Source organism: Ovis aries, chromosome 4, assembly GCF_016772045.2.
Source record: "Ovis aries strain OAR_USU_Benz2616 breed Rambouillet chromosome 4, ARS-UI_Ramb_v3.0, whole genome shotgun sequence".
Taxonomy (NCBI): domain Eukaryota; kingdom Metazoa; phylum Chordata; class Mammalia; order Artiodactyla; family Bovidae; genus Ovis; species Ovis aries.
The window spans coordinates 23,535,728-23,559,563 of NC_056057.1; the positions used below are offsets into that span (position 1 = coordinate 23,535,728).

The 23,836-nt window shown below is 36.5% G+C and overlaps 1 protein-coding gene across 15 annotated transcripts in view; it reads right to left on the bottom strand.

Annotated features, from left to right (window-relative positions):
* The window catches only part of DGKB (diacylglycerol kinase beta), a 1,339,752-nt gene that overhangs the window by 198,884 nt on the left and 1,117,032 nt on the right, over positions 1 to 23,836 (bottom strand). For all 15 annotated transcript variants that reach the window (XM_060414944.1, XM_060414942.1, XM_042248425.1 and 12 more), the window contains one exon: positions 15,751 to 15,946. In XM_060414944.1, the coding sequence (XP_060270927.1) occupies positions 15,751 to 15,946 (196 nt within the window). The remainder of the gene's footprint in view (positions 1 to 15,750; positions 15,947 to 23,836) is intronic.

Sequence of the window (23,836 nt, forward strand, 5' to 3'; positions counted from 1 at the left end):
AAAAGACTACGATATAAGAACTCCAGGAAGAAAGTGTTTATCATCAAGTATAGGCTTGGCAAAATCATCAGTGATTGATATATTACTTTATTATTGTCCAGTTACTTACCATATAGATTTATGATGAGTTGACTTGCATGTGACCATGGGTAGCTTATTTCACAATACCAACATGTTTAAATATGAGGTGCTATGTCTTAGACCTATTTTCTATTGAAGTTACATTTTTGTGCACATGAATTTCCTTTTAATTTTGAAAAGTCATTTATTCACAAATTCTATGCAACTTTCTTGCAGTTTAAAAACAGAAAGTTCTTTGATATTGGTTGACTTTCTACTTACTATTTTTCTAAAAAGATACTCTTAAAATGTGAATGGCATTTATTTAGTAAGAAAATAGTATGATATAATATTTGGATGAAGTAAATATTCTCAAGCATCAGTAGTGAAGAAGACTATATGCTAAGGGCTTTAACTATCAGAAGAGATATAAGTTATATCACTGTACATAAGAAGATTCTTAAATACTTTTGCTATTCAATGTTAAAAATGTTTGTTTCATTCATAGAAATTGAGTTCATCTCAAATAGCAGCTGATTCCTTCATTAAATCAGAACCAAATTACTAATTTCAGTATTAATGGTTAGCTTTGACATGTTTAAAAAGGGCAGAAGATACTTAATAGACTTGTCTTCCACCTTGAAACAAACTGTTCAGGGAAATGGAATTGTTCAAAGATACATTTTCTTTCTGTCAATCTGTGAGATATAATTATTCTCTTAATGAACCTCTCAACGAGTGGCAATCTTTCAGAACTTGAACAGGTAAAATATAATGATAATGGGAACAGCTTTATAAATATAAGGATAAAGTGAGGTGGTTATTTTATACCATATTATGGGATAATTAGAGTAACAGTGCAGCATTTGAACTTTCTCAAAAAAGCCGCTTGGGGGCTCATTTAAACTAGTTATGTTTATCCATAGAGGTTTTTAGTCTTTTTCCAAATGACTGTCACTTTACAACATTCAGGCCTCAATTTTTAATTTACTCTGATTAATAGCTGTACTGTACACCAGCCAATAGACAATGCCTCAAACAGACACCATCTGCTGCTGCTGCTAAGTTGCTTCAGTCGTGTCCGACTCTGTGCGACCCCATAGACGGCAGCCCACCGGGCTCCTCCGTCCCTGGGATTATCCAGGCAAGAACACTGGAGTGGGTTGCCATTTCCTTCTCCAATGCATGTAAGTGAAAAGTGAAAGTGAAGTTGCTCAGTCCTGTCCAACTCTTAGCGACCCCATGGACTGCAGCCTACCAGGCTCTTCCATCCATGGGATTTTCCAGGCAAGAGTACTGGAGTGGGGTGCCATTGCCTGCACCCAAGTTATAAATCTATAATTTATCCAAGGAAGAACAATATGACTGTTAACCAGGAGAATAATTATTCAGTATGGAAGGAATCGTGATCTATATAAATCTCTATCAATTTCCACAAAAACAGAGTTGGCTGGATACTGTCCAAGAAGCTACCATTTCTATGTTAACTAGCTCTATACTGTATTTGTAAAAACTAAAATTCACGGCAGTGGAGCTCTAGTGGTTAGTCGTTTTGGTTAAAGGTACATACAGGTCAAAGATAATTACTTATGGTGAGATTTGATTCTTCCAAGGAACAAGTCTCTTTGCTCTCTGCTATACCCTACCCTGACCCTGGAACACTTTGGTAGTTCAGACAACTGTGTGTAAGGAATACCAGGAGCCAGACTGTGGCATTTTCATTATATCCACTAAAGTAATCAGAAATAAAACACTTATAAATAAAGAGGGGTAAAATAAAAAGTTCAGTGTCTCTATCATGACATGAAATCATGAGACATACTATCACTCCAAAGATGGTATAATTAAAGCTTCATTCTCAATAAGATTATATGTTTTCTTGGTTATTTTCTCTCGATGGAAAAGAAAATATGGTGTTTAATACAAATAGAAAAAAAAATAGAAACGTGACTTATATTTAACAGTTTATGTAGCTGATTTCATGTCTTTTTGATAGTTCTTTTGTCTTTACTGTTTAAAAATATTCCCCTATTATCAGGACATATGAGATCATTTTTACATGTACTGATAATAGGAAAGCTATTTTAACTTCCCTATTAGCTGAGTGTCAAACCATCACCCTCAAATGACAAAGTTATTTGTATATATTTGCTTTATATTTAGGACATTTCTATGAATGGCCTCATATTGGGAAACTTTATGTGACTACTATTTGAAAGCATGCTCTATCAGTGTTAAGGAGGCAAGACTTACATAATCAGCCAATATTTATTTAACTTGGAAATATGCCTTGTATTTCTACCATGCAGAGGTTAAACAGATTAAAATTTATACTGCAGTTTTAGCCTGGGTAAATAACCTGCCATTATTTAAAAAAGACTCATGACTGTATGTTATTCACAGAAACAAGTAAGATAGTTGTCTTATCCCTAATATTAGACATCAGCATTGTGGAGAAAATGACCTGTTAAAGCATTCATATTTTCCATCTTTCTCTGAATTTAAAATTAAACTCAGAAGTTGAATTTTAGTTAGAAAATAGTTAGAAACACAGAAATAATAGTTAGAAACACAGAAGAGTCTGGGAATAGCATTAGCAATTTGAAATGAAGAAGATACTTTGCCTTCGAAGACAGAGAAGGTAACAGCTAAACCTTCATTTAAAACTTCAAGTAAACAAATTCCTTTCCTTTTTCCCTTGCATCTATTAAATCAATTGCCAAATCACATATTTTTAAAAATTCAACCATTACTAAAACCTCATTTTTTTTTTTCAAATTTCCTAGATTTAGTAGGTGAAAGCAAATGGCTCCTTGTTTTACAATTCCTATCTACCTGTTCTTTGGATTTTCTTCATTTTCCTAATTTCAATTTGTTTTCAGGAATAAACCTTTAATTTCAATGATATCATTAATATGTATAAGAAAACACCACATTTCTGTTTAAATGATAATTTATACCATGCTGCTGATAAGTCGCTTTAGTCATGTCCGACTCTGTGCAACCGCATAGATGGCAGCCCATCAGACTCCCCTGTCCCTGGGATTCTCCAGGCAAGAACACTGGAGTGGGTTGCCATTTCCTTCTCCAATGGAAGGTGAAAAGTGAAAGTGAAGTCGCTCAGTCATGTCTGACTCTGCGTGACCCTATGCACTGCAGCTTACCAGGCTCCTCCATCCATGGGATTTTCCAGGCAAGAGTACTGGAGTGGGGTGTCATTGCCTTGTCCAAAATAATTTTGTAGCCTTATTGATTTCACTATAAGAAATTCAAGAGTTGTACTGCATGTCAGATTTTATTTCTATAATTATATTGTATGTCAGATTTTGAAACTTTGACTGTTGAACATGGGGTATACGGGAATAATCCTAGTCACAAAATGGTATTTCATATAGCTCCATAATGAATAAAATAATTTTCTAAAGATGGATATTTTAAGTTTTTAGTGTCATGACAAGCAGGAATTTCATAAATACTTCTTCAATATATGCATGATTTTATAGGACAGCTAGGAAAGTTATGATCAACCTCGATAGCATATTAAAAAACAGAGACGTCACTTTGCCAACAAAGGTCCATCTAGTCAAGGCTATGGTTTTTCCAGTAGTCATGCATGAATGTGAGAGTTGGATTATAAAGAAAGATGAGTGCTGAAGAATTGATGTTTTTGAACTGTGGTGTTGGAGAAGACTCTTGAGAGTCCCTTGGACTGCAAGGAGATCCAACCAGTCCATCCTAAAGGAAATAAGCCCTGAATATTCATTGGAAGGACTGATGTTGAAGCTGAAACTCCAATTTTTTTGGCCACCCGATATGAAGAACTGACTGACTCATTTGAAAAGCCCCTGATGCTAGGAAAGATTGAAAGTGGGAGGAGAAGGGGACAGTAGGAGATGGCAGAGGACGAGATTGTTGGATGGCATCACCGACTCAATGGACGGTCTGGTGTGCTGTAGTCCATGGGGTCACAAAGAGTCGGACACAACTGAGCAACTGAACTGAACTGAAAGGCCAAATACAAGAGCACATGATCTTATATTTTGAAAATATATTTTTATACATAAGAAATGTTTTGCATTTTATAACTTCTTTTTATAGTTGTTTTATATATATATATAAAATATATTCTCATAAGTTGTTTTCTGCTCTTGCTTCAGACCTGTTTGGCCCTTGTAAATAATGAGTATCCAATGGGAAAGATTTTGAATTAGTTAGCCTGGTTTTTATGCATAATATTACTAGATTTTTAAACATTTTCTTTCTTTTTTTTTTTCTGACACACTGACCACTTTATTTGTGAGCTCACTGAGTAGTGACAGAGTGCTTGAGAAAGAGTGACTAGTACAAATTTTAAATTCATGCTTTTTGTAAAAAATAAAAATAAAAAAAGGAGAGAGACCTATCACATTAAGATATACAGGTATATGATGTAATTTTCAAATGGCAAACAGAAATTTTGATATTTAGATGGCTTTATTAAGTACTTGCTATTATTTGCATTATCCATTGCTAGAAATTTTCAAAGGAGGTAGTTTAGAAACATACAATTAGAAGCTCAACTTGAGACATCTCCTTAAAGGTTACTAGACAGCAAATGTGTGGATTTATCTATTTTAAACTAATGAAATTGTCATGGTATTGGTATATGCATATATCTCTGTAAAATGCAACATCTCAAATGCCATGATCTTTTTTCAGCAATTTTAACATCGAGGTATAATAATGCAACATGAAATCCTTTTTTTGCTTCTAAATGTAATTGATTTAATCACTGAATTTAAATGCTTGGAAATTGTTCTACTTTCTGGTGTTTGAATGCCAAATTCATCATCTACAGTTCTAAAATGAATGTTGCAGTTATATTTAGACAACTTAAAAAAAAGGTGCCTTCTAAATTACCCTACATAACCCATAGAAATGTCTAGAAAAATTGATAATGCATGACAAAAGTCCATTTTTATCAACTTTCAGGTGTGGTTTAGTTGCTCAGTCGTGAACTACTCTTTGCAAAGCTATGGACTGTAGCCTGCCAGGCTCTTCTATCCATGGGATTCTCCAGGCAAGAATACTGGAGCAAGTTGCCATTTCCTTCTCCAAAATTTCAGGTAACTGTAACTTTTACAAGGAGTAGGAAGTATTCGATTCTTATTATTTAAATATCCCTTGTACAGTTTTCTAGGCAATACAATAAGAGCACACATAGGTTAATCCCAACTCTTCAAGAACTCACGGTCCCCATTTTAATGATAAAGACCTTGAAGCCTATAACCTTATTTTCAGAAACAAAATTCAACTTTAGCCAAGCTGTCACAGATATCAACTCATTTGTTTTCTTTGATCAGTTCGGCTTGGATTGACGTTTTTTTCCTTTCTACTTCTTCAGAGTTTTCAAAATAATAGATAAAGTCATTTGATATAGAGAGTCCATGACACTTATTCAGGTACACAGTTCTACCCTCTAGCTCCTAAAAAGAATGAGGGTTTTAGTCTCCCCCGTACAGAGTACAGACATCAAATAAGGTGGGGTAGGGGTATGTGCAGTGTAAGCTTATTTAGGGGGAACTTATACATAGTAAATTTCATACAAGATAATGAAGAATTTTTAAAAAATGTTTACACTAAGTATATAAAATTGGGGCTATGCAAATAAAACAAAGTGCTGGAATCTGTAATATTAGCCTTCATGGAGTTTTCCACACTTTAGTCTTTCTGGTCCCACCATCCGTTTTTCCCATATCCATATACTTCCTCTATTATTTTTTAGTTTTGGCTCAGTGGTAAAGAATCTGCCTCTAATGCAGGAGCCACAGAAGACATGGGTTCAATCCCTGGGCCGGGAAGATGCCCTGGAGGAAGTCATGGCAACCCACTCCAGTATTCTTGCCTGGAGAATCCCATGGACAGAGGAGCCTGGCAGGTTACAGTCCAGAGGGTCACAAAGAGTTGGATGTTACTGAAGCAACTTAGCACAGCACTATTTTAATTAAATGAACTTATTTCAAAAATGAAATTATTTAAAATTATAAATTAAGAAAAAAGTACCTCTTACCAAAAAGAAAACAGCAGCCACTGTACATTTAAAAACTATCACACTTTAAACTACTCATCTGGGTACAGCTCAGTTTTCCTTCAGTGGAGTATATACTACCCTGAGAAATTTGGCCCAAAGAAAAGAATTAGCATTGGTAAATGGGAATGAAAACATTGAAGATTTTATCGACAATATCATACGTTAATTAGCTTTTAAAATAAACTTTTCTATCTGTATCCATATGTGGGGTAGACAGTCACCTAGTTAATGAGGTTTCAAGCAGGAAGTCCAGCTGCTCCTGACAGTACCTCCCTTAGCTTTTGGCAAATGTTTGAAATTCTACGGCTTGAATGTAATTACTTTTGCTCACTGGTTTTCAAACTTTTTATAGCAGTCAACCTTTTTTTTTTTAATGAAGCAATATTTTTAAGACCAGTAAATTAAAGAGAAAATTAGAATTTTATGTCTGCAAATATATTTTAGAGGTTCAAATTGCTAACACCTGTGATATAGTCACTCTATGGGAATAATGGAGTTATGAGGAGAGCAGCTGCAGTGTTATAGGCAGCCTATTTTTCATAGATTTCTGGAGGGTTTTTTGTTGTTGTATGATATTGGGACTATCCTGATCAAGACAGATATGTAATTGTAAATGACATGAACTTTGTACCTCTCACTTGACAGTCTTGCACCATTCTGCATTCCTTACTGGAAAATGGTATAGTTAGACTTGTATCGTCAAAGCTTAAAACCATTAGAATACGTGAAAACTGCTCACATTACTTGAGAGGTCCTTGCTGTTAAAAAATACTTTTTACAAGTATCCTTTTAGTAGTTTTTCAACTTTGTCAATAAAATTTACTTGCTGCATGCTTCAGATATTAACTCAAAGTTTCAATTAGTCAAGTTTGTCTTATTTCTGCATATTATCTGAAACTATTTCAGTTTCATCACTGTCTCTCTAGCAGAAGTTGTGAGCATGTTTGTGAGCATGTTTCGTAGAAGGCAATGGCACTCCACTCCAGTACTCTTGCCTGGAAAATCCCATGGACAGAGGAGCCTAGTGGGCTGCAGTCCATGGGGTCGCTAAGAGTTGGACACAACTGAGCAACTTCACTTTCACTCTTCACTTTCCTGCATTGGAGAAGGAAATGGCAACCCACTCCAGTGTTCTTGCCTGGAGAATCCCAGGGACGGGGGAGCCTGGTGGGCTGCCATCTATGGGGTCGCACAGAGTCAGACACGACTGAAGCGACTTAGCAACAGCAGCGGTAGTGAGTATGTTTGTATCATAAATCTCTGTTAAAACTCCATTCGATATACAAAATAGTACAAACTTATTATTTGGCAGAGACCGTTAACTAATGTAATTTCTTATAATGAAAAAACTTTTCTAAGAAGTGACTTCCATTTTCATTAAAAGTATTAATTAGCATTATTATCACCACCTTGTTTTCATTTCCTTTGATTGTTAAGCTCTGTTTATTGTTTGTGCCAAGCAAAAGTACCTGAGCTTGCTGGCCTTTTAGTTGTGATTCACATACACTGTGGTGGTAATGAACCCATTTGTACAATTTTCCTCATTACATATACAATGATATATATTAAAATCACCATTGCACAGCTAGAACTTTCCAATTAATGTCACATTTATCTATTTACTCATTTAGACGTATGTTTACAAACATGTGTGTGGAAAGAAATAACTATCATGTTCTCCACCTATCTACAGATCAATCCAGCCAGTGGGAAGAAGAGGAGGTGGAACAGGAGGAGGAAAGGAAGCTGTTTTGTCTAGTAACACAATTTGATGATTTAAGAATCATCAATATGACATATTGTTTCTATAGAATGCACTTTATAGGGTTTTGTTATAGGTTTTCTGTTGTTTCAAAACATGACAGAAATGAATTATAAACAAGAACTGCAGTTATAGCTCAATGGAACACAGTGTGAAAAATAATGGTTTAGCTGAAGGCCTTTGCTTCTTTTAAAATGCAAATACCTCTACATTCATGGGCAATCAGTCATTTATATACTAATGTGAAGGAATTTATTAGATATCTTTCTGATGCTTGGATTTAATGCAGAAGAAGTAGAGAAAAATATTTACTTAGCAACTGAAAGAAATGGGAAAGACCACAATGGCTAAGGGCACTGAATGTCAAATTTGATGATTTCACAATTTTGCTTAAAGACCATGCTGTCAATATATGATACACAGATTTGTATCTCCTAAAGAGGTAAAAGAAAGCAAACAACAACAAAAATAAAACAAAAAGACAAACGCACAAAGAAAATGTCTGAATTAGATAAATGTACAAAAAAGTTTCAGAATTGCATCCAACTGTTCTAGAATATTTTACTAGAACAATAATGTAATTAATCGCTTATAATTTTGATCAACTCAAATTAAATCAACCATAAAGTTTCCTAGTGAATTTATTGAGTGATGATACTCTGATCTGATACTCTGAGTGTCTTCAAAGATTGCAAGCATATAAATTGTGCAGGAGTTACAGATCATGTAGGGCAAAGCATAAATGAGTATGTCATGCTCCAAACCCCACCTTGTACCTTATATCTATGACATTAAAAAAATTAAAACAAACTTGCAAACTTTTTTCTTAATTTAAGTCTTTCCACTAAAGAAGAAAAATTATTCATTTCAAGAATCAAGTTAGATATGCTTCTTCCCTCTCCCAACCACCAAAACTTCCTAAAGTTTATGGCAACAAGCTTATATTTTAATACAGCAAAAATTTAGTTTAAACTTTAAATCTTTTTACAGAGCCATATCAGAAAGTTGCTAGTTAATATTTAAAGAAGTGCATCTTAAAAAGAAGAAATTTAAATTATTAACCTATTTAATTTATTTAATTCTATCTTTCTAAGAGTGAAATTATTAATTTGAACCTAGGTTAAATAAGAAAACTTGTTGGACTAGAATTATATTCTCTGTATTTCATTCTACAGACAATACCTGTCCTTTTATGCAAATTTGAAAACACAGTTAGATTTGAAATACTGATTGACCTTTAATACTATTATTTTGGCATCAAGAAATTGAAAACAAGATCAAATGATAGAAACAATTACCATTTCAAAGATGGATACATGCAGATATTTGAAGTAGTAAGTTTCTTTCATTTTTGATAATTAAATATAACATTTAAGAATTGATAGAATAAATGTGAAATCAAAACTTAGAAACATTTTGAGATATTCTTAACTATTCTGTTGTGAAACATATCAAAATGAAAAAATCTTGATAAAATTAATAAAGGGAAAGACTGGTTAATATAGAAATCTTTTTAAAAATATTCAGCTGATAAGGTAATTTTAAGCATTAACCTGCTCCAGTATTCTTGCATGGAAAATTCCACAGACAGAGGAGCCTGGTGGGCTACAGTCCATGGAGTCATGAACAGCTGGACACGACTGAGTGACCGAGCAAGCACACTGATCTTGAAGTAAAACCTAATCCAAACTTACAAGCACAGTTGGTACAGAGAGGAGAAGAACAGTTTAGCCAAATCCATTATAAAGCATGTTTTTGTACTAATACAACTTTTGAAAACTCTGATCTCTGATGTTTTTCCTCCTCTTTGTACTCCCTGGTGGCTCAGATGGTAAAGCGTCTACCTACAATGTGGGAGACCTGGATTCACTCCCTGGGTCAGGAAGATCTCCTGGAGAAGGAAACGGCAATCCACTCCAGTATTCTTGCCTGGAAAATCCCATCGACGGAGGAGCCGGGTAGGCTACAGTTCACGGGGTTGCAAAGAGTTGGACATGACTGAGCGACTTCACTCATTTGTACTGAGAAAAATGTATCCTTAAATCACAAACTCTGTAGGATCTCACTTCTTTCTTTCCCAAGGTTATGGAAACTCGAAACCAATAGTTTCACAGTACAAAGGAAGAAGATAGGATGGGAAGAGAGACCTTTTTCTAGAGTTATAGGCACTGACAGTCTATACTTCTGGCTGATCTGTCTGTTCTTCACTCCAAATGTGTATTCTTCAGCATACCAAGGGGGATGAATGAGGTCATGTGTGCTAAGTCACTTTAGTTGTGTCTAACTCTTTGCAACCGCATGGAGTGTAGCCCACCAGGTTCCTCTACCCATGGATTTTCCAGGCAAAAATACTGGAGTCAGTTGCCATTCCTACTCCAGAGGATTTTCCTGACCCAGGGATCAATCCGTGACTCTTATGTCCCCTGCATTGGTAGGCAGGTTTATTACCACTAGCGCCACCAGGATGCTAGATCCATAGTGAGTTTACAGACACTTATCCTGGTGGAGCACAGCCATGAATTTTACAAACTTTAACATCTCATTGGGTAAACATAGTCGGCAGCTGAGCATTGAGAATCAATTCAGATACACACCTGAAATATCTACATGCAAAGGACATGCCAAGTATTAACATATAGTGATAAAACAGAAAAAAATAAATGTAGAAATTATTACATACATATTGTATACAAACACACACACACACACACACACATAACTTCTTTTTTAACATGGTGAACTATATTATTATATGTTCTCATTGTTTCTCTAGGGATAGAAGCAGAGATTTTTAGGTTTGGTTTTAGTATGTTTCTTGAACTAATTTTTTAATGTAGAGATTTTTTAGGAATCTTTTTAGAAATCTACATTATTAGTGTCAACAACTCCTAGAAATAAATAGTTATACCTAATTCCCCTCATTTTAAAATTCATATGGCACAAATTGAATCACTTTTTCTATGTAACTCTCCCAAAACCATTTTTCTCCATGTTTTCATGCAGTTATATTAATTCTGAATATAAAGTTTCTTAGTTAATTTGGTACACACTTTTGTGCATTAAATTCCACAACTCTACAAGCTTTGTCTTTTGAGGATCACCAATACATTTAATGGGCATAAAAGCTTTCTGTTATTGGCAGGTTGTAATAAAGACTTTCAAGAGGATACTTAATTGGTTCATCTGTCAGTTTTTTTCCACCTTCATGGTCACCAAATTCCACATTACATTAGTCTCTACTGAAACTTGAATCAGATACCTGAAGACACCAAAACATGAAGCTATTTCCCACCAGCATCAAGCTGATCAACTGCCGGGAGATAGCATGGGGAGTCCCGCCCGTGGCAAAGGTCATGAGGTTAACGGGTCCGACAGGCAAAGGCGACTCCGGCCTTAAGGGAGCCTCGCTGGATTTTCTTGAGCATCTACCCCCAAAACCAGAGTCTGCCTGCCATACTGCATTATGCTTTTGTCTTACGCTTCTGACATTAACAGGGGCTGTCCCCCCACTACCTTTTTCTGGAAAAAGTTAACTTAAAGCTTTTAGATAATAAGTCTCCTGGGCATAATAAAAGTGTTTCAATCCAAAAACCCCTCTGATGGCTTTCTAGCCTGCCTACAGGACTCTTACAGCTGCGCATGTGATTGTTTGCGGCCTTCCAACTGTGAGAGGCACAGGAAGCTCAAAACATCCTAGGAATGTAGGGGCTTCCAAGGAGTCAAAATCATTAGAATAGGACTAATTAAGGGTTTCATTTGTTGAGCCAATACTTGCTGTCAAATTTTCATATCTTTTATTTGTTGATATAGTTGGTATATATAAAAAATAACAAACAAGTAGCAACATAGATCTTTGAGTTAAGTACCTTCTTTGTTATAACCCACTGCACCATTGTTCTATAGGGATGTAACTTTAGTGCTTTGAGGGTGATGCAGATTAAAGAAAAACACTTCAGGGGAAATGGGATTAACATTCATTAAGGAAGAGAGCCATAAGGCGTTAACAGGCCTCTTGGCCAGAAGATAATGTAAATCACCTGAGACCTTTATATACAAAAAGATACACAGAAAGGGTCAGGACTGCTGCCCCTGCATGACTCTGTATCTTCCATTATGTAAAACTTAGGGTATATAAACACCTTTTAAAAATAAAGTTATGGGGTTTTTGCACAAGCTTGGCCTCCCTCATGTCGACACTCTCTCTCTTTCTCCCTATCCCTCCCTCTCCTTTTCAGGCTGATCCCCTGGAATGCGGAGGCTCTCCGTGTCTACTTATTGCCCGGGCTTCTTTTTTTTTTTTTTTTTGTTTTTCATTTGAAGTAATTTTATTTTATTTATTTTTTTTTTAAATTTTAAAATCTTTAATTCTTACATGCATTCCCAAACATGAACCCCCCTCCACCTCCCTCCCCATAACATCTTTCTGGGTCATCCCCATGCACCAGCCCCAAGCATGCTGCATCCTGCGTCAGACATAGACTGGCGATTCAATTCACATGATAGTATACATGTTAGAATGTCATTCTCCCAAATCATCCCACCCTCTCCCTCTCCCTCTGAGTCCCAAAGTCCATTATACACATCTGTGTCTCTTTCCCTGTCTTGCATACAGGGTCGTCATTGCCGTCTTCCTAAATTCCATATATATGTGTTAGTATACTGTATTGGTGTTTTTCTTTCTGGCTTACTTCACTCTGTATAATTGGCTCCAGTTTCATCCATCTCATCAGAACTGATTCAAATGAATTCTTTTTAACGGCTGAGTAATACTCCATTGTGTATATGTACCACAGCTTTCTTATCCATTCATCTGCTGATGGACATCTAGGTTGTTTCCATGTCCTGGCTATTATAAACAGTGCTGCGATGAACATTGGGGTACATGTGTCTCTTTCAATTCTGGTTTCCTCGGTGTGTATGCCCAGCAGTGGGATTGCTGGGTCATAAGGTAGTTCTATTTGCAATTTTTAAGGAATCTCCACACTGTTCTCCATAGTGGCTGTACTAGTTTGCATTCCCACCAACAGTGTAGGAGGGTTCCTTTTCTCCACACCCTCTCCAGCATTTATTGCTTGCAGATTTTTGGATCGCAGCCATTCTGACTGGTGTGAAGTGGTACCTCATTGTGGTTTTGATTTGCATTTCTCTAATAATGAGTGATGTTGAGCATCTTTTCATGTGTTTGTTAGCCATCCGTATGTCTTCTTTGGAGAAATGTCTGTTTAGTTCTTTGGCCCATTTTTTGATTGGGTCGTTTATTTTTCTGGATTGAGCTGCAGAAGTTGCTTGTATATTTTGAGATTAGTTGTTTGTCAGTTGCTTCATTTGCTATTATTTTCTCCCATTCAGAAGGCTGTCTTTTCACCTTGTTTATATTTTCCTTTGTTGTGCAGAAGCTTTTAATTTTAATTAGATCCCATTTGTTTATTTTTGCTTTTATTTCCAGCATTCTGGGAGGTGGATCATAGAGGATCCTGCTGTGATTTATGTCGGAGAGTGTTTTGCCTATGTTCTCCTCAGGAGTTTTATAGTTTCTGATCTTACATTTAGATCTTTAATCCATTTTGAGTTTATTTTTGTGTGCGGTGTTAGAAAGTGATCTAGTTTCATTCTTTTACAAGTGGTTGACCAGTTTTCCCAGCACCACTTGTTAAAGAGATTGTCTTTACTCCATTGTATATTCTTGCCTCCTTTGTCAAAGATAAGGTGTCCATAGGTGTGTGGATTTATCTCTGGGCTTTCTATTTTGTTCCATTGATCTATATGTCTGTCTTTGTGCCAGTACCATACTGTCTTGATGACTGTGGCTTTGTAGTAGAGCCTGAAGTCAGGCGAGTTGATTCCTCCAGTTCCATTCTTCTTTCTCAAGATTGCTTTGGCTATTCGAGGTTTTTGTATTTCCATACAAATCTTGAAATTATTTGTTCTAGTTCTGTGAAAAATGTGCCTGGTAGCAAGGATGACACGCAAATTCGTGAAGCGTTCCATATTTTTACATCCATTTATGATAAAAACTCTCCAGAAAGCAGGAATAGAAGGAACATATCTCAACATAATAAAAGCTATCTATGACAAACCCACAGCAAACATTATCCTCAATGGTGAAAACTTGAAAGCATTTCCCCTAAAGTCAGGAACAAGACAAGGGTGTCCACTTTCACCGCTACTATTCAACATAGTTCTGGAAGTTTTGGCCACAGCACTCAGAGCAGAAAAAGAAATAAAAGGAATCCAAATTGGAAAAGAAGAAGTAAAACTCTCACTGTTTGCAGATGACATGATCCTCTACATGGAAAACCCTAAAGACTCCACCAGAAAATTACTAGAGCTAATTAATGAATATAGTAAAGTTGCAGGATATAAAATCAACACACAGAAATCCCTTGCATTCCTATACACGAATAATGAGAAAGTAGAAAAGAAATTAAGGAAACAATTCCATTCACCATTGCAACGAAAAGAATAAAATACTTAGGAATATATCTACCTAAAGAAACTAAAGACCTATATATAGAAAACTATAAAACACTGATGAAAGAAATCAAAGAGGACACTAATAGATGGAGAAATATACCATGTTCATGGATTGGAAGAATCAATATAGTGAAAATGAGTATACTACCCAAAGCAATTTACAAATTCAATGCAATCCCTATCAAGCTACCAGGCACATTTTTCACAGAACTGCCCGGGCTTCTAAGACCCACATGAGAGGGAGCCCAAGGTGGAGCACCCTCCGCTATTCAAGTGGGCGCCTGTGGCCTAACGTAGATGGTGCAAGTTTCTTGTCTTAAGACTTTATAAGCTTTCTGTGTAAACCAAGGAATATCAGTCTCTTTTCTCCACTAATTTTCCTACTACACTATTCTTTCCTAATCTCTCTTTTCTAATTAAATAGTCCTTTCCTAGACGCCAAATCCATCCCCGCTTCGAATTCCCTGGATCCACCGGGGCTGGACCCCCGCAATCAACCATGCTCACACTTTATTTCTTTATTAAAAAAAAAAACAAAGTTTTATTTACTTTGTTTATCCCATCAGTTTGTAACCACTTCCCATTTTGTCTTTGCTACACACGGCTGGGCCAATATGTTTTCTTGGCCATCTGAATGCCATCTGTGGTTTTAGGTAGATTCTAGAAGGCTAAAAAAATAGTATGGATACTACACATAAACTGGGACATGATCAATTATCAGAATACCACCAATTTGGTGTCTGTATAAAATCTATCATCAAGAATTCACTGTCATGTCCCAATGTGAACTCTATTTCAGTGGAACTGAAAATTAATCCATCACTATGGCACCCTATTTTGTTAGCCCATTACTTTTCATTTTCCAGGCATTCCAAGTTTTACTAAATTTCTGGAAAAATAGAGGTAGATAATCAAAACTGACCATGGCATATTTAAACATGCCATATATATGATGTTTATGACAACGGCTTCACGTAAGAAAGCTAAGAATAAAACCTGCAACACACCTCAGGAAAAGTGTTAATCTAGGCCATGTTTATAGCAACTCAAACATCTTAACCAAGATGATCACATTCTAGAATTTAATGTATAATAATCCTATATTATAATCTACTAAAAACTCACATACATTTTACTTCCTGTGTAAAGAACTATATCCAGAAAAGGAGAATAAAGGAGAAAAAGTCCATGAAAATATAGCCAGTTTATACATGACTTTTAGAATCTATTATGATATAACAATCTCACTTGTATATCTAATATCATTAAAAATATAGCCATATAAATATACAGACTATAGGAAAATGGAAAACACTTTCATTTTAGAGTAGCCTTCAAGAGCTGATTATTAAGCCACTTAACAATTAAATGTTAAAAAACTTACCTTGACTCGCAAACTTCAACTCTTTGGCATCTATGAGCGTGGTCCTTTTGTCAGAACCTTTTTTCTCTATTCGGCGATGGCTTCGTCTTTTCTTAGACTCTCCCCAAAGATTGGACCCTCCATGCATGCTTGGTATATTCAAAATAGCAATTCCTTCCAGAGAGATGTTTATTAAGTCAATCTGTACTCCATCACACTGATCAGAAAGATGAAAAGAACAGAAACAATATGATTTCATCTTTTGCACTTTCTCATCTTTTGGTAAGAATTTTTAAATCTATAATCTTATTCTTTCTAAATTAATCTTTTAAGAACACTTAAATGGTTACCCTAAAGGTCAATATAAAAGATAAAGCAGTCAATAACATTTACCAGGTATCATGAATAGTTTTTAAAAATGATCAAAGTAAGTCATTGATGTATCTTTGCCTACAGAATGAACACCTTTGGAAGGCACACTTTAGTGTCTGCATATATAATGAGCTGCAGATTTCCATTGTGTTACAAACAGGTTGACTCTGTTAAGTTTGGTCACATTTCAGACCAAAACTGTAATGACTGCTTCCTATTTAGAACACACTGCAAGATATTATTGGGGGAAAATGAAGAAACAGAATTCATAATTCAGGGTCTCATTTTTGGGGAGCAGAGAAAGAAATGGCTTAAAGATTTCCAAAAAGAGAAGGTAATTCAAAGAGATATGAATTACACTCAAGTGGCCAAGGATATTTTCCTGGACTAGATTAAGTTCCAAGCACAGTGTCAAAGGCAGAGAGATGCACAGCTATTTAGATGAGTATGGAGGAGCAGAGAAGCTGAGCAAAGGAAATGCCAAGATCAGCAGCAGTAAAAGGAATTCCCATCCTGTCATTACTAGGAACTGCTGTAACAAAAGACTGAAAAATGGAATCAGTTAGTCCAGCCAGATTTTGTGTTTGCTGGGTAATAAGACATCCTTCACCCTTCTGACGATGCCAAATAGGAAACATTCTACCAGATACTTATTCAGAATGGTCACTGTTTACTTTTTCAAATTTTCTATACATTTCCACTGATGGAAATGGGTGGAAAGTGACAAGGCCATACTGTATTTTTAAAGTATTATTATTTATTCATTTGCTTTGGGTTTTCTAAAATTATCATTAGAGTAGTTTATAAATATATCCCAGATATTCCTCTGCCATTTTTAGTTAGAAGTTAATATGAGCAGATTAACTTGCTTTACCAGTAAGTAACCCTATGTTTTACAAGTAAATATTATTTGGAATATGAACTTCACATATTAAAGTATAGCTTCAGTGGGATTGTTTATTTGCTGTGTTTTTATTACAGAAAAAAATGTGGACATAATTTCATCATTTTCTTTCAAATAGTAATCATTGATTTTTGAACTTAGAAGAGATAATCTGCCACCAAAATTATAAAAACAAAAAAATTAATTATAAAAGAAAAAAACTACAAACATCTCTTCTCCCACATTTTCCTAATCATACTGAATCTAACACTGTATCTAGTTCACTAAGATATAAAAACTGTGAATAAAGGAACACATCTTGAGCCTACTTGGAGGAGCTAGAAACAAATTCTAGAGAAGGTGCCAAGTTTTCAGTCAATTTGTTTCAACAAGGGTGAAACCAAGATCTGGGTGATGCCTTTCTTTTCTGCCTCAGAAACAACTGATTTTTTCCCCCTTCTTTTCATATATTAAATTAAGACAATTTCTTTTTACTAAAAAATTCTGCTCATGTGTATACTCACTTACTGCTATATATTCTAGATAAACAGATATTAATTTCATAATTAAAAGTAATCTTGTGTAAATACCCTGCAGGCCTCAATGAATCAAACACATACTGTGTGTCAGGCCTCCCACTGTCTTCAAGTGGAATGTACTGGCTGGATAATTAGATAGTACATATTTTTTAACCTTATTTGCATGCATATTATATCTTTTGCACACTGACAAGCAGCAGTAACAACAAAAGTCAGATTACCACAGGGAATTCCCACAAAGAAGTCTTCATTCCTTATAATTTGCAGCCTAAATTAAAATAATTTGATCTTTGACAAGGATGAAATGTCAAGCAGAAGGGGGTCCTCTACAAGCCACGGCCTGTGGCTTCTGAAATCTGCCTAATTTATGTCAGTCACTTCTTAATACATATTTAAGTATTACACGAAAAAGATGATAAATATGCAATCTGACACCTTTGGTATTTCCCTGCTGTTAATTTATAAAGGTCTGGCTTCCCCCAAACTGACTAAAATCATTTAAATAACAGAAGAATTGTGAAATAAGCTGGAGTTGGGGCCTGGCTTCCATTTTCACTCAATATTGAACACAGCAGGTAGTACACTAAGACAATTATTTGACTAGGCCTCTGAACCCCACTGTGACAAGTTACTTTCAGAATTAGTGAAGGAGTATTCCTTTGTTCATCTGCAGAAAAGGAGAGCATGTTGCAAATAGGTTTTTTTTGTTTGCTTTTAATTGAACTCAGGGAATCACATGTGACAACTTAAAAACATCAGTGTATACTATTATTCATGTTTTCACTCTCTTGTCACATGTAGGTTTAAGGAAATAGTAAGCAGCTCTCTGAAAAGTCGAAAAAAATCCTTAAGAAATCCCGAAGAAGAAGGACCGATGAAGAACACTGAGGTTCCTATGAAAGGTGGACAATGTTCTTACATAAATGCCTATTTATTAATAATTTGTTTCTACTAGTTCTTGACTGTAGGCTATCTTCCTCTGTTGGCTTTAACACTGTGTTGATTAGTCTGGAAATTTCCAGAGCTGGTTCTGATGGAGACCAGGAGTTGTGGCATACCAGTTGAGTGCATGGAAATAAAAGCTGAAGTGAAGGCTATGAAATGTAAACAAGTTATAATATTGTGTCAGATAATATTTTCACCCACTTGGAAGATTTACAATATTTTTTAAAAGGTAGCTACAGAGGAAAAGAATTTAAAAGCCAACAGCCTCAGTGAGTCAATAAATCCTGAATATTTTTATTATGTTGAAGAAAGTTTATTAACATATAGGGCTCTGGGAGCCATTTGCAGAGTGCAAGGTTGTCAGGCCACTGTCCACTCATTTCAGTTTTGAAATGGAAGATCTCATTCTAGAGACAAATTTACCAAAAAGAAAAGAAAATGGTTTACATTTTTCTTCAAATATATTTTAATCCTAAATTATAAATATACCATGCACCATACTACATGGAAGTATTAAAGAAAAATTTTTATATGTGATTTTAGTGTTTGAGATCCAGTTAACGAGCATTCAAAACATGTGAAGAACTTTGACGAGCAATAAGTGTGCATAATAAATCTGATGAGATATGATTGATGATAAACTGTAAATATTTTTTCATAGTGAGTTTAATTCTATGCCCAGGTAAGATAAAATTATTCATAATTTACTTAATAAAACATGAAACATTGCTTTGTTCATTGTTTAAAATGGCATGATGTAAAATGACTTAAATAAACCTGGTTTTTAAAAGAGTTTCTGCAAAGTTATAGGTAATTCATAGTATGAAATTACATTTTACAGAAAACTACAGCAGCAAACCTGCAAGTTAAAACAGACACGTACGCAAAAGTGGCTCAACAGGACTTCTGATATTTGAAGGCTGTGTACTCTGTATTTCATCAGTGATTAAGCTCCATGTTTAATGAAATGCATTTTAAAAGTATTATTCACAAAACACACTGTAATATAGGGACTCAGAATGCCTTTTAGGTAATTTTAGTATTAGCCAGTAATCTGGTGATGGTGATAAAAGTGCTGATTACAGATAATCGCATAGTTTTTTTTTACAGTGGAGTGGGAGACAGCAGGCAAAGGAGAGGAAGATGGAAGCACAGCTGCATACCTGGAAAACAGGAACACTTAAAACTGGTGCCATGTATGCACATACACAGCTGCTGAACATGTTGAGCATAGCAATAGTTCTTTGGGTTCAAGAGTCAAGCACTGCCACTGCTGCTGCTAAGTTGTTTCAGTCGTGTCCGACTCTGTGCAACCCCATAGACGGCAGCCCACCAGGCTCCCCCGTCCCTGGGATTCTCCAGGCAAGAACACTGGAGTGGGTTTCCATTTCCTTCTCCAATGCATGAAAGTGAAAAGTGAAAGTGAAGTCGCTCAGTCGTGTCCGACTCTTTGCGATCCCATGGACTGCAGCCTACCAGGCTCCTCCGTCCATGGGATTTTCCAGGCAAGAGTACTGGAGTGGCAAGCACTAGCCATAAGCATTAGTAAAAAAACACTTTAATTTTGCATGTTTCTCTTTTTAGGAGATTCCCAGAAATTATAGTTGGGATATTAAATTTCTCACTAAAAGCTATTAAAAATAACTTCTGGTAAATATAGAAATTTCACCTTAACTTTTACTTGTCTCATTTCTTCCTTACCTGCCTCAGTAAGAAAATATAAAATATATTTAACTTAATGAAATGGTAACACTGTCTGACCCCCCCACCACATTTCTTATTTTTTCCTGAAATAAGGAGGGTTTTTGTTTGTTTGTTTGTTTTGGACTTAATTAATTCAATTTTTGTTTCCTATGATCATCTTCATTGAGATCCACATCTTACTGTCTCCCTTCATTTTTGCTTCTAGAACTGCATTGCCAAAAAAGTAAAAAAAAGACAGAACACCTGTGTAACTTTAGAAGCGAGGGAAGATTTTTTGACTGTTCTTGTCACATATGTGTACACGCACACATACACACACATGTGCACACATGTAGAAAGAGGGCAAGGAGATACTTTTGGAGGTGATGAGATGTCAATGGCTTTGACTGTGATAATTCCATGGCATTTCTTTTCTCTGAACTCATCAAGTTGTCTACGTTAAATATGTATAGTTTTACATACGTCAACTATGCCTCATAATTCAGCCCTCTATAATGAAAAGGACATCTTTTTTGGGTGTTAGTTCTAAAAGGTCTTGTAGGTCTTCATAAAACCATTCAACTTCAGCTTCTTCAGTGTTACTGGTTGGGGCATAGACTTGGATTACCATGATATTGAATGGTTTGCCTTGGAAACGAACAGAGATCATTCTGTCGTTTTGAGACTGCATGCAAGTACTGCATTTCAGACTCTTTTGTTGACCATGATGGCTACTCCATTTCTTCTGAGGGATTCCTGCCCACAGTAGTAGATATAATGGTCATCTGAGTTAAATTCACCCATTCCAGTCCATTTTAGTTCGCTGATTCCTAGAATGTCGACGTTCACTCTTGCCATCTCCTGTTTGACCACTTCCAATTTGCCTTGATTCATGGATCTGACATTCTAGGTTCCTATGCAATATTGCTCTTTACAGCATCGGACCTTGCTTCTATCACCAGTCACGTCCACAGCTGGGTATTGTTTTTGCTTTGGCTCCATCCCTTCATTCTTTCTGGATTTATTTCTCCACTGACCTCCAGTAGCATATTGGGCACCTAATGACCTGGGGAGTACCTCTTTCAGTATCCCATCATTTTGCCTTTTCATACTGTTCATGGGGTTCTCAAGGCAAGAATACTGAAGTGGTTTGCCATTCCCTTCTCCAGTGGACCACATTCTGTCAGACCTCTCTACCATGACCTGCCCATCTTGGGTTGCCCCGCGGGCATGGCTGAGGAAGTAGGAAGTCAAGAAACACCTGGAGTAACAGGCAAATTTAGCCTTGGAATACAGAATGAAGCTGGGCAAAGACTAACAGCGTTTTGTCACTATAATGCACTGGTCGTAGCAAACACCCACTTCCAACAACACAAGAGAAGACTCTACACATGGACATCACCAGATGGTCAACAGCGAAATCAGACTGATTATATTCTCTGCAGCAAAGATGGAGAAGCTCTATACAGTCAACAAAAACAAGACTAGGAGCTGACTGCGGCTCAGATCATGAACTTCTTATTACCAAATTCAGACTTAAATTGAAGAGAGCAGGGAAAACAGGTAGACCATTCAAGTGTGACCTCAATCAAATCCCTTATGATTATACAGTGGATGTGAGAAATAGATTTAAAAAAAAAAAGAAATAGGTTTAAGGGCCTAGATCTGATAGATAGAGTGCCTTTGCACTATGGAATAAGTTCATGGAATGATGTTCATGACATTGTACGGGAAACAGGGATCAAGACCATCCCCATGGAAAGAAATGCAAAAAGCAAAATGGCTGTCTGGGGAAATCTTACAAATAATTGTGAAAAGAAGAGAAGCAAAAAGCCAAGGAGAAAAGGAAAGATATAAGCATCTGAATGCAGAGTTCCAAAGAATAGCAAGAAGAGATAAGAAAGCCTTCTTCAGTGATCAATGCAAAGAAATAGAGGAAAACAACAGAATGGGGAAGACTAGAGATCTCTTCAAGAAAATTGGAGGTATCAAGAGAACATTTCATGCAAAGATGGGCTTGATAAAGGACAGAAATGGTATGGACCTAACAGAAGCAGAAGATATTAAGAAGAGGTGGCAAGAATACACAGAAGAACTGTACAAAAAGGATCTTCATGATCAAGATAATCATGATGGTGTGATCACTCATCTAGAGCCAGACATCTTGGAATGTGAACTCAAGTGGGCCTTAGAAAGCATCACTACGAACAAAGCTAGTGGAGGTGATGGAATTCCCGTTGAGCTATTTCAAATCCTGAAAGATGATGCTGTGAAAGTACTACACTCAATATGCCAGCACATTTGGAAAACTCGGCAGTGGCCACAGGACTGGAAAAGGTCAGTTTTCATTCCAATCCCAACGAAAGGCAATGCCAAAGAATGCTCAAACTACCACACAATTGCACTCATCTCTTACGCTAGTAAAGTAATGCTCAAAATTCTCCAAGGCAGGCTTCAGCAATATGTGAACCGTGAACTTCCAGATGTTCAAGCTGGTTTTCGAAAAGGCAGAGGAACCAGAGATCAAATTGCCAACATCCGCTGGATCATGGAAAAAGCAAGAGAGTTCCAGAAAAACATCTATTTCTGCCTCTTGGAGTATGCCAAAGCCTTTGACTGTGTGGATCACAAAAAACTGTGGAAAATTCTGAAAGAGATGGGAATACCAGATCACTTAACCTGCCTCTTGAGAAACCTGTATGCAGGCCAGGAAGCAACAGTTAGAACTAGACATGGAACAACAGACTGGTTCCAAATAGAAAAAGGAGTAGGTCAAGGGTGTATATTGTCACCCTGCTTATTTAACTTATATGCAGAGTACATCATGAGAAACGCTGGACTGGAAGAAACACAAGCTGGAATCAAGATTGCTGGGAGAAATATCAATAACCTCAGTTATGCAGATGACACCACCCTTATGGCAGAAAGTGAAGAGGAACTAAAAAGCCTCTTGATGAAAGTGAAAGAGGAGAGTGAAAAAGTTGGCTTAAAGCTCAACATTCAGAAAACGAAGATCATGGCATCCAGTCCCATCACTCCATGGGAAATAGATGGAGAAACAGTGGAAACAGTGTCAGACGTTATTTTTTTGGGCTCCAAAATCACTGCAGATGGTGATTGCAGTCATGAAATTAAAAGACGCTTACTCCTTGGAAGAAAAGTTATGACCAACCTAGATAGCATATTGAAAAGCAGAGACTTTAGTTTGCCGAATAAGGTCCATCTAGTCAAGGCTATGGTTTTTCCAGTAGTCATGTATGGATGTGAGAGTTGGACTGTGAAGAAGGCTGAGCGCTGAAGAATTGATGCATTTGAACTGTGGCATTGGCGAAGACTCTTGAGAGTCCCTTAGACTGCAAGGAGATCCAACCAGTCCATTCTGAAGAAGATCAGCCCTGGGATTTCTTTGGAAGGAATGATGCTAAAGCTGAAACTCCAGTACTTTGGCCACCTCATGTGAAGAGTTGACTCATTGGAAAAGACTCTGATGCTGGGAGGGATTGGGGGCAGGAGGAGAAGGGGACGACAGAGGATGAGATGGCTGGATTGCATCACTGACTCGATGGACGTGAATCTGAGTGAACTCCAGGAGTTGGTGATGGACAGGGAGGCCTGGTGTGCTGCGATTCATGGGGTCGCCAAGAGTCAGACATGACTGAGCGACTGAACTGAACTGAACTGAACT